This window comes from Branchiostoma lanceolatum, chromosome 9 (genome assembly GCF_035083965.1).
Source record: "Branchiostoma lanceolatum isolate klBraLanc5 chromosome 9, klBraLanc5.hap2, whole genome shotgun sequence".
Classification (NCBI taxonomy): domain Eukaryota; kingdom Metazoa; phylum Chordata; class Leptocardii; order Amphioxiformes; family Branchiostomatidae; genus Branchiostoma; species Branchiostoma lanceolatum.
The window spans coordinates 14453393-14468830 of record NC_089730.1 but is presented as its reverse complement, the minus strand read 5'-3'; the positions used below and the strand labels follow the sequence as shown (position 1 = coordinate 14468830).

Below are 15438 nucleotides of genomic sequence, written 5' to 3'. Positions count from 1 at the left end.
CTAAGTCACAAAAAAGCTGAAATGTTGAACATGCAAAGCACTTTTGTTGATTACACTTTCCTGATGTAATTACATGCATCTGCAAAGAGCCAAGCATACAAATCAGATGATGGCACACATTTTGCTAAAACGTACCTCAAGAACAGCAATATGGCCATCTGCCAGGGCAGCATACACATGGGTGTTTGAAGGGGGCACAGCTAGATCCAGCACCGTGTCATTCAGCTTCATCCTCCACACCTCCAGTCTGAGCAATCACGAGGGAAAATAAAACAGAATTTGACAAGGATCTCTTAAAACTACAGAAAAAGTTGTGCACCAATAGCCAACAAAAAACAGAACATGTCCAGTGCAGTGATGAGGGGGAGTCAAAAAGTAATGCAAATGGTTCAATTAGAGGCTCATTTTTTCATCACATGAGTTGAAATTTGGCACAAATGTAGCGGCACATATCTTCTTGAGACTGAAATATCACCTCAATTTGTTGTTCAGATTTGTATGCCTTTACATTAGTGCCAAATTCCAACTCATTCAATGAAAAAATTTGCTTAACAAAAAATGTAAAAAAGTTATAAATTCAAACTACTTGCATTACTTTGACTCCAGCTCGTAACAGTGCATATTACTTACTTTGAGATGGTGCTGTATGCATACAGGTGAGAGTTCAACGTTCCGATCAGCACAGTTCCACCACTCTCCAACAGGAGGCCATGGCAACACATCACCCGGGAGTCAACCTGGGAGGGAGATGGCATTCAGTATACAAGTTGGCGTCATTCACCATATTGTTGTATTATTACAACCAGTCAATTACCCATCTGAGTAATGAGGCTGTTATAACATGCTTGAGGCAGCTCCTCAAACATGTTGGAACCCCCATTTCACGTCCCTTCCAAAAGAAGGTGTAGCTCCAACAAGGATACCCTTCCCGGATTCAAACCTGGGTCTCCCAGTCACCAACTAATTGGTAGCGGCTTCCAATTGAGCTACAGGGACATCCCTCATTCACAAATGTCATTTAAAGGCCGTGAGACCGCTCCCGTGAAGCGGCGATAATGAGTATTTAATTGATACAGGGTGGCTTGCCTGGGCTGGGCCGGGAGCCTGGCAGACAGTGGCCACCCCTGGTGGGAGGGGATTACTGAAGCCCTGCGTTATTAATCAGGCGTGAAACGACCGTGCTAATGTAAACAGTGCTATGAAAAAGAGGCCTAAGAGAATATTTCGCGACAATACTTGTACTTCTAGTCAAATAAGACATAAGAATACCAGATTTTTTTCACAAATACGGTAAGTATGGTGTGAAGATACGGTAGGGCCACATGGCACAAATCACCACATAGCAGGGGGTCTAAAGTTCGAAGCTAGCCAGATGGGAACAGCATTTGACCATTTCTTTACAAATTTCACATCAGTGAAAAACAGAAAGGAATACATGCAATAGACGAGGAAAAATGTGTGCATTTCTAGCGCCCAGCTTATATCGTGTAACGCTATTCATCACAAGCAAGATCTGCCAGTTATGTAACTTTACGTAAGTACGACGAGGAACAGAAGTTATCAGAATTCAGATTTTGTTCCAACGAAAAAGAAAAGAAAACAGCCTAGCACCACGAGCACCCATGCGTACTGTGAAACGTCGGATACTGGCAGGGCCTCCCTCGCAAGATGAACTTGCCGCGATGCGCGCGTTTCTTCTATCTGACCGCCATTTTTTTTTACCGTCAGCTGTGGAGAGGAATGGCGATCGCAAGCAAACGCGTCGATACCACATTTGTGTAGTTACACTTGGTATCGTGGAAAAATTTGGAAAATATCAGCTTTATTTATTATCAAGACTTATTTGTTCACAAGATATAGTCATCGTTAGAGACCCGCCATTTCGTATGTCAGGAAGAAGTTTGGTAGCTATATGGGCCTTCTCATCTCATTCTTCGTCGGTGGGGTCACGCCGGGGTCATGTTGTTGTTTTTCCTGTTAGCTGGGTTCGGCGGGTGGATGAAAATTTCCGAAGGCAAACGTTTTGCTCCCTGCAACAGCCCAGATAATGACGTTTTAGCGGTGGGATGATTCTCAATACTTTATTCTAACTTGTTAGAATCGCCGAAATCGGTACAATTGTAGGATTGAATGATTTCAACTGCAAGATATGCAGACGCCTCATGCACGAAGATAGACGCCATTTTCCCGTCTTTGTTGGCCACGATGGCCATGCCGTGCGATTTTCAGTGATCTGTAATTTCTAAGATTATTTTAGTTATGTGCTGACCGGTATTCCTTACACTTCATGGTTTGATTTCGATGAAATGAATATCGATACCCATTCATAATTTGAAGTTGTAAACGGAACCGTTCAAGGGCGATACATCATCGGTGGATACATGTAACGTTAGTCGTTACGTGTTCAGCTGTTCTTTCAGCAGACCAAGGAGCAGACTTGATTATCTGTGGTAAGTATGAAAACCTTCAGGTCAATCTTGGTTTCTGATCTGTCGGTCAGGTAAGATGGCAATTTCTAGACACTGTAGATATTCACACTATTATCTAATGCAAAAAAGCACCTGTCTCCTTTACACACACAAAGCCAGTCGCCCATGTTCCTTATAAGTTACATGTTCAACATAGCCAAATGATGTGTTTTATCGTAGGTGATTATCATTGCCTCCAGGTCAATGTTTGCCCCTTATTTTGCGGTGAGGTAAATTGTCAATTATCAGACACTACAAGTAAAGAACCACATTGTTATTTTCGTACTTCTAAAGGCTCGTCATACATGTAATAGTATTTCATATATTATTTTATACAGTGTACATGCGTTGATGAAAGTTAGACATCCAGGTAGTAAGATATGCCAAAAGTAATTACTCAAGCAACTGGATAAAATTTTGAAACAGTCATTGAAACAGTCATATTACACATGTCTCTCAGTCTGAAACAGTCATATTATACATGTCTCTGAAACAGTCATATTCTACATGTCTTTTTGCGCACAAATTCAGTTGCTGGTGTTCCCTTATCGTTTCGTCCTTCTCCCTTATACCGTCACGTTTTACTAGGACCAACTTTTAACCACATAGTATGGTGATAAGCAGAAACAACGAAGAAATCAGTACAAGTTGAAGTAAACATTATACTGATGTATAAGATGTAAATAAAGAAATTTGTGTAGGAAAACCAAGTTTTGCAGATTACCCATGCTCGTGTTTAGACTATCTAACCTCCTTGCACCAAGCAAGTACATTGTATGATGTTGACAAAGAAGAAAAAGACATGAATACATGAATAAACGAACCAAAAACAAATATGACCAAACAAACAGATAAAAAGGGTGGACTACAGTCCTTTGAAGACTTGTGTCCATAGAAATATCCTTACATCTGCTGATCAACTAAAAATTGAAAATACAACTACCAATTAGCATGTTTGATTCACAATGCTGTTGAATGAATGAAGAAAAAGAGTGTCCTCACCAAGATGTCCATATTCTGCATGGTACAGGTGTCAGTGTCCACCTCACAGATCTCAGCACTGTTGTGTTCACAGGCACACATCCAGGCCTTACCTGTGTGGGGAATATACATGGCTATAGATTATGTCCAAACAAACTTGTGACTTTAACATATGCCAGTCTATGTGGATTCACAGAGAACACTAGAGCCAGTAGTCGTAGTCAACTGTGTTCTGCTGCTGCAGTGGTCTGAACACCCTGCAGCTGCAATCAGTCTTTCTTCAAGTCTCTTCCACTTTGTCCGGTTCAATGCAAGCTTCCTTAGCTCCCATAGTTTTCTTCAACACTAGAGCCAGCACCAGAATCAATGATTTTCCAGCCCCAGCTGAAGTCAGTGCTATCACCAGGGTACAATGTCACCAGGGCTTACATCACCTGTATTGGGTATAAGACTCCAAAACAGTACTCTTGTACAGACAAGGCACCTGGAATGGTTAGATCTGAAGTTTAGACATAGTATTATCATCATAACTTGACATATAAAACACATATTAAGAGAAACTGAGCAGAGAAATCTGTCCAATTCAAAAGAGAGATTTGTGACTGTGTTTTATACAACATTGTCAAGTTTACACAGAATATAAGTCTATCATCATTAGAACTAGTAGCGCAAGTGATAGGTTAAACTCAACGTGTTGAATTATTCATATATTTGTACATAAATTATTCATTTTGTATCCCATCGTTAGTTGTTTGCATAATAGTTGTAGAAGACCTTACTAAAGTTGCTGTACTTTTGTTGTGTCAATAAAGATTGTATCTCTATCAATACCGTAACATGATAATTATTGTTATTATAAAACCAGTCTGACCCTGTGTGGTAACAGCAGCACACTCCACCATGAGCTGACCCTCTCCCATGGAGCGTTCAAGCTGACGCATCTGCTCAAGCTGCAAAAAGTAGGTATGGAAGAGGACAAACAAATGTAGATTATACATGTCATTCAAATCTTGGTGCAAACCATTTATCATATACACATAATTTAAGATACTTATGAAAGCCAAAGATACTTATAAAAGTCTTCCTCTTGATTTAACATTCATTGAGCTGACAACAAAAAGTCTGAGTTTAACTAGAAAGGCCGTCATTTGCCCCTGAGCAAATACAGCATGTTTCGCCCATATTCCTCCTCATGCAAGAAGTGGGCTGTCCCAAAATAACTCCTGGGCAAATCAAAATATTAACTGCATGTAGGAAGGCAACATTTGCAAGAGCATCATACTTTGCCAATCTCCCTCCCGATGCATAAATTGACTGTTCCAAAATCACCCGTGCAAACAAATTCTCTCTATACGTTCTGCGAGACGCCAAGAGCTTCTTACTGCAAAGGCTTGCCTGTTTACCTGCAACATGACCTCAGGTAACCTGAAAAGAACACATGTTCTTTGGCCAGCAGCAAATGGAACGCCCGGAACCTTAGATAGAACATGGATTCTTAGATAGAACATGGAACGGGGACAGCACTTTTGACCCGTTTTTGGTCTGAAAATGGGTAAAAAAGTCCCCAAAATGAAGCATTTTGAAGTGATGTACACCAGAAATGTGATTGAAGTCCTGTAGGGACATGTTTAAGGCACCCTTGTGCTGAATTCCAGGTCATTTGCTTGTAATACCAGGGCACAGGAGCCAAAAATATAAAAATTTCCTAAAAATGCCCCAAAAAACCTCCATAAAAATGATTTTAAGGCTTGTTTGAAAACAATTAAAAAAGGTTCTGGGGGGTATTTGCCATCTTTACCTCCATGCCAAATTTCAGGTCGTTTGGCCCAAAAATGAGGGAGTAGATTCCATTTGAAGATTTGTCAGGAGAAGAAGAACCAGACAAATACAATATGTTGAGCCCATACCTATGGGCTCAACATAATTATTATGAAGTTATCATAGCTTAATGCTAAACTTTTTTCCAACACAAAGGTATGCACGGATCAAACTTTCATTGACCACTGTCGTTTTCTTCGGCACTTTTGTCCAATTACTGATGCCAGGTATCCGTAAAATCATGCGACAGTTAAGTCACGTGAACGTACATCTGGCGAGATCACGTTCATTATTGATCCTGAAGAAGGCGACAATAGTCGTTGAAAATTTGATCCTTGCACACCTTTGTGTTGGAAGAAAGTTTAGCATTGTACTATACAGTCTGAGTTTAAGATGATCAGATATGGGCAACTTTTGGACTTTGGAGAGGGAGATTTTTGTTTGTCTACGGAGCTTGTTTGTTCACCATGAGAAAGAACAACACGCTCACTGACCAGTTTATCCCTCTCGTCCTCAGCCTCCCTGTACTTCTCCTGTCTGGAGAAGGAGTCTTTGATGCACTGTTTGTAGTACGCCTGCTTGGTCTGGATGTTGGCTCGCCGAGGGAACGGCTGTAGGCCTTCAAACGCAATCTGATAATCACAGAATAATTCATAAAAATTATATTACGCTATATATTTTAGTATGATATAGTCACAGTAACAATTTCAAAACATTTTGTAAAAGTAGGTCTTGGGTATACTTGGCATTCATGTTTAATTTGCAATTTCAATTACTAGTACTAAAATCTATTTTCTAATACAGGTTGTGAGGATATCATTAACAGCGAACAATTTAAAGGCATTTCATTAAACAATGTACCTTTCCTTTATATGCTTGACATTCATGATGAATTGCAAATCACAAAATCTAAGCTTTCCATAAACGTCTGATAGATTTTCCCCAAATGTCAATCTAGTTTCTTCCTAATTTCTAAAACACATAGTTCTGTAATCTGGAAGAATTTAGTTGAAAAAAGTAAGCTCTTGTTTCTCACCAGAGTCAGCCCCTCCAGGTCATACGTGACCTTGGCCATGGTCTTCATGTACTTCATGACCGACAGGCTGTCCTCGCGGGACAGGATGGCCTCCTCGTGCAGCTTCAGGATGGCCAGGGAGAACCTGAACAGGACCTTAGGTCCCTCCAGCAGAAAACAGTCCCAGATTCTTAGCAGGGTCTGGGAGGGTAAAAAGAGAGGTTTGATGAGTTTTAAGCTTAACCTTTTCTCTACTGTCTATCCCTTTAACCAATACAGAATCGGAAGCCAAATGGTTACTTCAGTGTGTTGAAGGTTAATCAAATTATGATGATTAAGTTTGTTGACTGTAGAAGAAAGAAGATGATATTTAGAATATATCGTTGCCATATCAGAGCAAATTAAGTTCATTTCTTTATTTCAGCAAAATTGCACCAATTCCATCAAGTAAAACATCATCAGACATCAATCATTTACAATATCGTGTCCATTACAATTTGTTAACCTTTAGCACACTGAGGCAGCCGTTTGGCACCAAATTCCCACCCATGTCCAGTATCAGGGTGAAATGCACGAAGTTGTCCTAAGTTAAGTTAGATGTCCGAAGTTGTCCAAAGTTGTCCGAAGTTGTCTGAAGTTATGACGTCATCCTAACTTTGGACAGTCAGCCGGGTGGTGTACGAAGTTGTCCGAAGTTGTCCGAAGTTATGACGTCACCCTAACCATGACGTCATCCTAACTTTGGACAGTCAGCCGGGTGGTGTACGAAGTTGTCCGAAGTTGTCCGAAGTTATTATGACGTCACCCTAACCATGACGTCATCCTAACTTTGGACAGTCAGCCGGGTGGTGTACGAAGTTGTCCGAAGTTGTCCGAAGTTATGACGTCACCCTAACCATGACGTCATCCTAACTTTGGACAGTCAGCCGGGTGGTGTACGAAGTTGTCCGAAGTTGTCCGAAGTTATGACGTCATCCTAACTTTGGACAGTCAGCCGGGTGGTGTACGAAGTTGTCCGAAGTTATGACGTCACCCTAACCATGACGTCATCCTTACTTTGTATAAGAAGACGGGAGGTTATAGCCTTGTTGTGCTTGGGTCGCTCCAAGGTAAGTTTATAAATAGATATGGGAGATGTTTTCAGGTACTTGTATTTAGAAATTATTTTGTGTGCATTGTTTAAGTGAACTTTAGGAGGAGAAATAAAAGACTAAAAGACTTAAATAAAACTAACTAAACTAAAATAAATGAATTTTTTACAATGCATGAACATTGTTTTTGTGATGATTTATGTGCATCTATATTTTATTTGTTTATATGCGTGAGTGGTGTGTATCATATTTACATATATGTAAGTTTTTACTATGTATTAAGTAACTTTGGACAACTTCGTACACATGCCGCCCTACCCTGCCTACTGTACGCAGTTTGCTGACGTCACGTTACTTTGCACAACTTCGGACAACTTCGTACATTTTCCACCCTACCCTGCCTACTGTACGAAGTTAGATGACGTCACGTAACTTTGCACAACTTCGGACAACTTCGTACATTTTCCACCCTACCCTGCCTACTGTACGAAGTTAGATGACGTCACGTAACTTTGCACAACTTCGGACAACTTCGTACATTTTCCACCCTACCCTGCCTACTGTACGGAGTTAGATGACGTCACGTAACTTTGCACAACTTCGGACAACTTCGTACACTTGCCACCCTACCCTGCCTACTGTCCGAAGTTAGCTGACGTCACGTTACTTTGCACAACTTCGGACAACTTCGTACACATGCCACCCTACCCTGCCTACTGTACGAAGTTAGATGACGTCACGTAACTTTGCACAACTTCGGACAACTTCGTACACTTGCCACCCTACCCTGCCTACTGTACGAAGTTAGATGACGTCACGTAACTTTGCACAACTTCGGACAACTTCGTACACATGCCGCCCTACCCTGCCTACTGTACGAAGTTAGATGACGTCACGTAACTTTGCACAACTTCGTACACTTGACACCCTACCCTGCCTACTGTACGAAGTTAGATTACGTCATCCAATAAACGATTTGACGTCATCTGTGACTCCCGATATAGCCTCAAAGCCAGTAGGAAACGGCTTTAACTTCGAACAACTTCGTACAACTTCGTACACCCTAACTTCGGGCACTTCACCCTGATACTGGACATAGCTCCAAATTCCCTATTAGTTACAGAGCTAGGCAGCAGGGAGAAGGTTAATTGCCATTAAATCAGTCAGGTCTCATGCAGCTTGTATGTAACGAACAAAATTGATAAAATTATGCCTTAAGGCAGGTTACCAATTATGCTATTAATACATACAAAAAAAAAACTGTTGACATCTTTACTTCAAGATAAGCCTACCTCAAATGGTATAGAATCAAAGAAGAGTGCGAGGAACCAGTTGAGGGTGACGGTAGACAGAAGGATGCCGAGCGCCTCCAGATGTTCCTGTAGATGGGGCATGATCTCAGACACCAGCTCCTTCAGCACCTCCTGGTCAGCCTGGGCTCCCACCAGGTTCTTGTCAAAGTAGTTGTTACTGAAGTACTTCTCTGTCACTGCTACAAGGAACCTGTAGTAGAATTTTAAAATTTTCAGTTGAAAGACTTCTGTAACAGTTACAACCACCAGCAAGTTCAAAATTATTGTGAAACAACCCTTAATTACCTGCCAATGTTTTACCAACTTTTTTTGGTTGTGATAAAGGAACTTCTATTGCCTTCAAATGATTTACCAGTCTGATTATCAAAAGCTATTCAAATTGATCATTACTATATCACCTGGCAAAAAATTTGGAAATGCTAAATTTGAAATGGAATATCTGCTATCTAAATATAAATCTCATTGTAAAATAACTGCACTAACAGCTAAGCCCTTAGTTGAGTTTATCACTTTAGCTGTCTGCAATATCTGTCCAAAGTGCTGAAATGCCATCCACTGGTTTGCTATGTTACTAACTGGTGTGTGTGTTAGGCATTGGGACAGTTGACTGCTTAATATGCAAAACAATCTAAAAAAAGCAACAACAAAAAAACATACCAGAAAGCGTCCTCCTCCTCCAGGAAGAGCAAACTCATGCCGACCATGAAGTTCAGCCCCTGGCAGTACCCAATGTTGGGGTTGTGCAGACAGTACGCCTGCAGCACATTTCTCAGTTTGCTGATCTAAAAATGGAGTAGAAACACTTCTGATCAGATGGAATGTCTGTTACTTTCTGAAATATTTCATTTTGAAATCATTGTACTAGCAGCTAAGCCTTGCATAAAGCACCACCATGGTTATCTGCTATGTCTGTCCATAGTGCTGAAATGCCATTCACTGGTTACAAATCATGCTACTCATACAAAAACAAAACTATTGGCATGATTTTTTCTTAACATCAACAAAGCATCAAATGTTTGAAGCAAGATGAAACTTTCAAGGCCATTCCCATATAACCATACCTCACAAAAATTTGTACAAACAAATCTATGGCCTTAATTTGACTACAAACTACTATTTCCTTTGTAAGATCTAATTCTATGTGAGCTTATCAAATCATGCATAACTACTAGTGATATTTCCTTACCCCATCAGCATCCAGCTGGTTGAAGTGCTCATTACATGGCATTGTTCTGAGAAGATCCAGTTCAATCTGCTTCCTATGCTGGGACACTAGCTGTTGGGGATATAGGAAACCATAAGTTTCATACGTTGATGAAGGTTTGACACCCAGGTAAGATATGCTTAAAAAGTTACTCAAGCAACTGGATGAATTTTTTTAAACAGTCAGACGTTTCAAAATCAAGTTCTTTCCATTGGTCACTGATGAAAGACAGTGGATGCTGTCTGAAACGTCCAACTGTTTCAAAAAATGTTATCCAGCTGCTTGAGTAACTTTTTTTTAGCACATAAGTTTTATCCATGCATCTGAAAAGGTATGTTCTCTAACAATATTAAGAACAAGTACAATTTCTTTTCTTTTCAATTCATGCTTGAAAGTTTCTTTTACCTGATAATATAATAATATGATATGATACGAAATAATATCTATTCTGATTTTAAAGAATCCTTCAAGAATTATTAAGCCTTCTTTTGTAAAAAAAGGATTGATTTTAAATTTAAACTTCCAGAGGAAAATGACACCTTACCACAGACTGCTCTGACAACGTCACTAGATCTTCATAATACCCTGGGCCCTGAAAGAAAGAAGGGCAAACTGACCAACGAGAACTTGTGCAGTCACTGTAAAGATTACATAGGCCTCAAGTACACACCACAATGTACATGAAAATCACAGAGGCAATGTCTTGTTCTATGAGTCTTACAGTACAGTCAAAGCTTTGTCTTAAACTTAGAATTGTCTTTAAGCAGTACCTTTTCTTCCTCGATGTCCTGTGTTTGTAGGTGGACAAACTTCTGCCATACCTCACTGCGGTACTGGTCAGGGATACCTTCCCTCACCAGGGCCTTCAACTCTTTCTGTAAAGTAAAGTAATAAGACCCTTAGAACTTGCAAAAGAAAAACAACAACATATTTTTTTTACTTTTCAACAGTTTTTTCCTATATTTCATATTGCATTCTCTTTGTATTGATTTATATAAACCAATGTTTCATTGATGAAAATATAGCTTTCATGATTATGACAAATAAAGGACTGGTTCAAGAACAACAATAAAAATGTTTTCTTACCGTTTTCTGGAGGTCCTGTCTGTGTGCCTTGAGATAATCAGTCCACTGGGTCTGGTGCTTTTCATAACTCTGGAAAAAAACCCAGAGAAATAGTGATGGTTCAATACTCTGTATCCCTAGGCCTTTATACAAAATGTAACTAATAGTATGTACCTACACAACCAGAAGCCAACTTGACACAACATTGTACATATTGCTAGATATCAATTGACTTTACATCTTCTATTGTCTAACAAGTTTCTTTCTGCCAATTAATACTTTACAGGACAGGAGGTACAAGTATTAGCACCAAACTGCTCATTTCCTTAGGAAAGCAGAGTGCTACATTTTCTATTTCTCACATTTGACAAGAACAGAAAAGCCACTGCTTGCTGCTCATGGTGTTTTACCTTTATCTGTGACCTGTAATGCTGTGTAAGCTGCCTGCAGACGTAGTGCAGCTGGATAGCCTCATTGTGCAGGGTGTGGATGAAACCATAGCTGTCAGTGTGCGTGGCAACCTTGCCTGATCTGTAAGGTCACAAGAACACATATGAAGAATTACAATTGTTTTACTATAATACAACAGTGCTTTAAAATATCATAACACCAATATTACACCTTTTATGACATACATTTTAATTCCCATTAACATCGGGAAGTAGTACCAAAAATCTTACAAAAAGACTTTTAACTTGCCTGTCAAATGTTGGTAGTGTTGGGTTGATGGTTCTTGCCTCTTCTAACATGGCTTCCAACCTTTCATAATGCTGATGGTAAAGAGAAAAAAATCCAAATCAATCAAATCATGAAGGAAGTCAAGTAGAAGGATACAGTTGACGCATGACATTATCATGATTGTAAACTATGCAGTTTTAAGTTAAGGTAGCGTGCTGCTTTATAATCATATAAAACATCTCAAAAACGTTACAATTAGAAAAAAAAATATTTTAGAAGTACTTGGTATCATAAATAGTACACAAATTCAAAATACATGATTAAGACATGATCACCTTGTCTCCCCCATATGCTCTGATCTCCATACTATCAAATGGGTCCTCTGGAGGAAGATGTATACACCCCTGCAGTAGGTAGATGTAGTCTCTCTTATACTCATCCAGCTGGGCTTCCATACTACGGATCTTCCTGCAATAGTTGCCAAGGATAGAAAGAACAAAATAAATGACTCATATAAATTCCATAGGAAATGCTTGATATAGCCTTTGCTATTAAAGTTAATCCTCAAGCTAACCTTTTCTGTGCAAAAAAAAGTAATGAAAAAACTTTGTTCTAAGACTTTTCCACATACCGGTAATACAATAACCATTCTACTCACGCATGCTGTTGCCGAGATTTGAGCTGTTCCTGTTGTCGTAGGCGGGACAGTTTGTGAACCTCCCCGTTGAGGAAAGTGTTCTGGTCCTGAAGTATCCGACACTTCTCCTGCATCAGGGCAGTGTACTTCTGCAGCTGGGCCGTCTCTTCACTGGACATACTGTAAAGTACATTGTAAAGCCTCTGTTATAATTGGGAGCATGCTTCACAAGCACTTAAACCTTTAGCAACTTCCTACTTTTAATTTACAAAGTATACATTAAGCACTCAGACAGTACCTGTAGATTAAAAAAGGGTTCAACGTATCATATCAAAAGAATCAGCATTCAAACTTTTAAACAATTACAGATAATAAAGATGGAAATATAACAAAATCATAAAGTAGCTACATTCAGTGATCTAATACGTTTTACGAGGCAATTATTCTTTATCATGTTATTGAACATAATGGACAACCAATGTTTTTATGATTTGCATCCGCTTTACAGAATATTGAAAATCATATTAATTACCTGTCATCTTCAGTGAGTTTTTTCCTCTGCAGGAACTCCAGCTGGTCCTCCAGTTCCATGATGCGCTCGTCTCGACAGTTCAGGATCTCCTTATAGCTGTTCTCACGGTTCAGAACACGCGCAAGTTCCTTTTTGGTCGACCTAAGAAAGAGCACATAAGTTAAGTTACACATTGCTAAATAACAATACCAGAGAAAAACCAGAACAAGAAAATCAAGATCATCAAACAGGTTTCATCATACATATAGATTCAAAGCAGAGACAATCAAACAATCAAACATACTATTATAAGCTTGAAGGGAAAATGTCATTGTCTTGTATATTGAATAAGTTCCTTACATTAACTCCTTCTGTAGCTGCTGTAGTCTCTGGTTGATATCGACTGTGCCTATGTCCTTCTCATCTGTAGAGCAATCTGAATACGACCTCAGATGGCTGGGTCTGAGGGTAGTTATATGAAGAAAAAAAATTTTGGTCCACATACTTCCTAAACTAATGGTCATTAAGGACACAATGTCATTACAAACAATTTCGTCAGTTTACTTAGTAAATACTCGATACACTGTCAGTCTTCTAACATAATGAATCTTTGAGGCCTACCGTAGATTTCCAAGGGATCTATGCTGAATGCTGCTTGTAAGATAAACAATTGTGAAAAACATTTTCTGACCAAAAGGATTTAAAATTGATACTTTGTGACCAAAAGGGATTTCAAGAAAATAGAATGACTTTTGAAAATACTTACTGATATTCGTCACTGCGGAGGAGGTCAGATATTTTCAGTTCAGCGTCGGAATTCAGCCTCCTCAACACTCTAGTCTTGATGGGGGTGGACGGCTGGGAATCTGTTTGATCTAGTAACACATAAACATCTATAACACACAGAAAGCACAGAGAACAACACATTAAGTCTCAAGAATATTACTTGCCAAAGAGAAAAAAACAAAGTACTAATTGTTCTGACAGAATCTGATGATAAGCTGATAATTACCTTTTATCAAGTAATCTAAATTTGAGACACAGGAAAAATGTGTTTCCAGGATAACCTGAGCTAATGTGGCTCCATTGACTAGCAGCATAGGTTACAGTACAAATCAATAAGTAGCCAGCTGTCCTCTAGCTTCTATTCCCTATTGATTTGCAGCAACCACAACAAAAGAGTTCAATAGAATGAGAAGTCAGAGGTCAGTTTAACAGGTCAACATGCCTTATGGACATAAACCTCACTCTTGAGGAGGAATGTGTTCATGCCAGTACACTACGCATAATTCCTCCAAAATGTAAACTTTCCATAACACAAAAAATTCATTTCAGCACCAAGGACAGCCACATAGGCAAGCTTTGTTGATTGTTAACAACTTCTATGGGGCAGTTCTGTGTCTGCCAAATGATTTCTTAATCAGTTAATTTGACAATCTATCACTTCTTATATTTAGACATGTCAAGAGTGTCAAGATATGTATAATGCAGACTCAATTTACTTCCTTACTGCTGCAGTAGAATACAAATGTACATTATTGAGAAAATACTTTCCATTATGTTTTGTTATTAGTACATTATGTCAAGGCACTTATTTGGTTATATGATATTATCTTTATGTTATCTAAGTTACTAGTTTTATATCAATTTGTACTTTCACATATTGTTTTGTTATTTCTTGCAACCTTGTTTTGTTATTTCTTGCAATCTTGTTTTGAATTCTATGTAAACAATTTGTTTGGGGTTTCCCCCCAGAGTTTATTGAAAATCGCCAAATGGTGACATGATTGCCCTGGTGAAATAAAATAAACAAACAAACTTACAAGATCCATTACTGTGTCTCTTGTTGCTTTCTTCACTTTCAGACTTGGTGTCATCACTAGACTCCTCCATTAAGAAGGAGGCAGGAGAGGACATGCGTGAATCCGTGGGAGACCCCGCCACCATAGGGAAGGTGAAGTTCCTCTGGATGGCCAGGGGCGGAGTCACCGGGGTGTCCTGGGGCAGCCGGAAGTTCCGGAATGGTCCATTATCTGAACAGGGAAAAATATTGCGAGAAAGCATGTGAAATACTTGTCAACATATCATAGGGGCTGTAACTTTAGATTGATACCAAAAAAGCTCAAAGCTTCAACTATATTCTTCTCATGTAGACAGTGACAACAGCATATATATGAAGGTTTGCTTTCCTCTCTTCAAAGTAATGTAAGCAGGTTTTTAACCTTTTGAAAAGTGTACTGAAAGGTGCTAGAAGTAAATGTATAAAGTACTATTACTAGTAAAATATAAGAAATTATGAGTTGCTAGCTGTGATAGTGCCTATAAACCCCTACTTTGCCTCTTATGGGGCTATATAGGGGTATCACAATGTAGATGAAACCTGTATAAATAGAAGCAATTTTGTCATACATGTTACTACAGCATATAGAATCTTTGCTTGGTACTATTTAGTTTTCATTTGACAACAAAGAAAACTATAATATGTTCAGAATTGCCAAGGAATCTAAGTCTAAGACTTACCTGCACAGATCTGTAGGTCTGCAAACAGGTGGGACAGGCTGGAAGGCTCTCCAAGCTTCTTCTGCAGGATACGAACCTTGTCTTCCCTCAGGCTCTGGGACCTGCACAGAATCAGGGTTAGTTAGGCCCAGTTTACA

At 39.3% G+C, this 15438-nt stretch overlaps 1 protein-coding gene across 4 annotated transcripts in view; it reads right to left on the bottom strand.

Moving 5' to 3' along the window:
- The window catches only part of LOC136441847 (TBC1 domain family member 2B-like), a 32479-nt gene that overhangs the window by 6970 nt on the left and 10071 nt on the right, over positions 1 to 15438 (bottom strand). For 3 of the 4 annotated variants that reach the window (XR_010756936.1, XM_066438369.1, XM_066438370.1), the window contains exons 7-27: positions 15302 to 15402; positions 14605 to 14814; positions 13548 to 13674; positions 13142 to 13243; positions 12803 to 12943; positions 12292 to 12450; positions 11969 to 12101; positions 11655 to 11725; positions 11366 to 11486; positions 10977 to 11045; positions 10661 to 10765; positions 10435 to 10482; positions 9873 to 9962; positions 9344 to 9468; positions 8666 to 8876; positions 6304 to 6483; positions 5762 to 5899; positions 4321 to 4399; positions 3471 to 3562; positions 631 to 737; positions 136 to 247 (exon numbers count right to left, since the gene is read on the bottom strand). Coding sequence is in view for 3 of the 4 variants with exons in the window: in XM_066438369.1 (XP_066294466.1) it covers positions 136 to 247; positions 631 to 737; positions 3471 to 3562; positions 4321 to 4399; positions 5762 to 5899; positions 6304 to 6483; positions 8666 to 8876; positions 9344 to 9468; positions 9873 to 9962; positions 10435 to 10482; positions 10661 to 10765; positions 10977 to 11045; positions 11366 to 11486; positions 11655 to 11725; positions 11969 to 12101; positions 12292 to 12450; positions 12803 to 12943; positions 13142 to 13243; positions 13548 to 13674; positions 14605 to 14814; positions 15302 to 15402 (2521 nt within the window). In the remaining variant the exon portion in view is untranslated. The remainder of the gene's footprint in view (positions 1 to 135; positions 248 to 630; positions 738 to 3470; positions 3563 to 4320; positions 4400 to 5761; positions 5900 to 6303; positions 6484 to 8665; positions 8877 to 9343; positions 9469 to 9872; positions 9963 to 10434; positions 10483 to 10660; positions 10766 to 10976; positions 11046 to 11365; positions 11487 to 11654; positions 11726 to 11968; positions 12102 to 12291; positions 12451 to 12802; positions 12944 to 13141; positions 13244 to 13547; positions 13675 to 14604; positions 14815 to 15301; positions 15403 to 15438) is intronic. The other variant, XM_066438371.1, reaches the window with a different exon arrangement.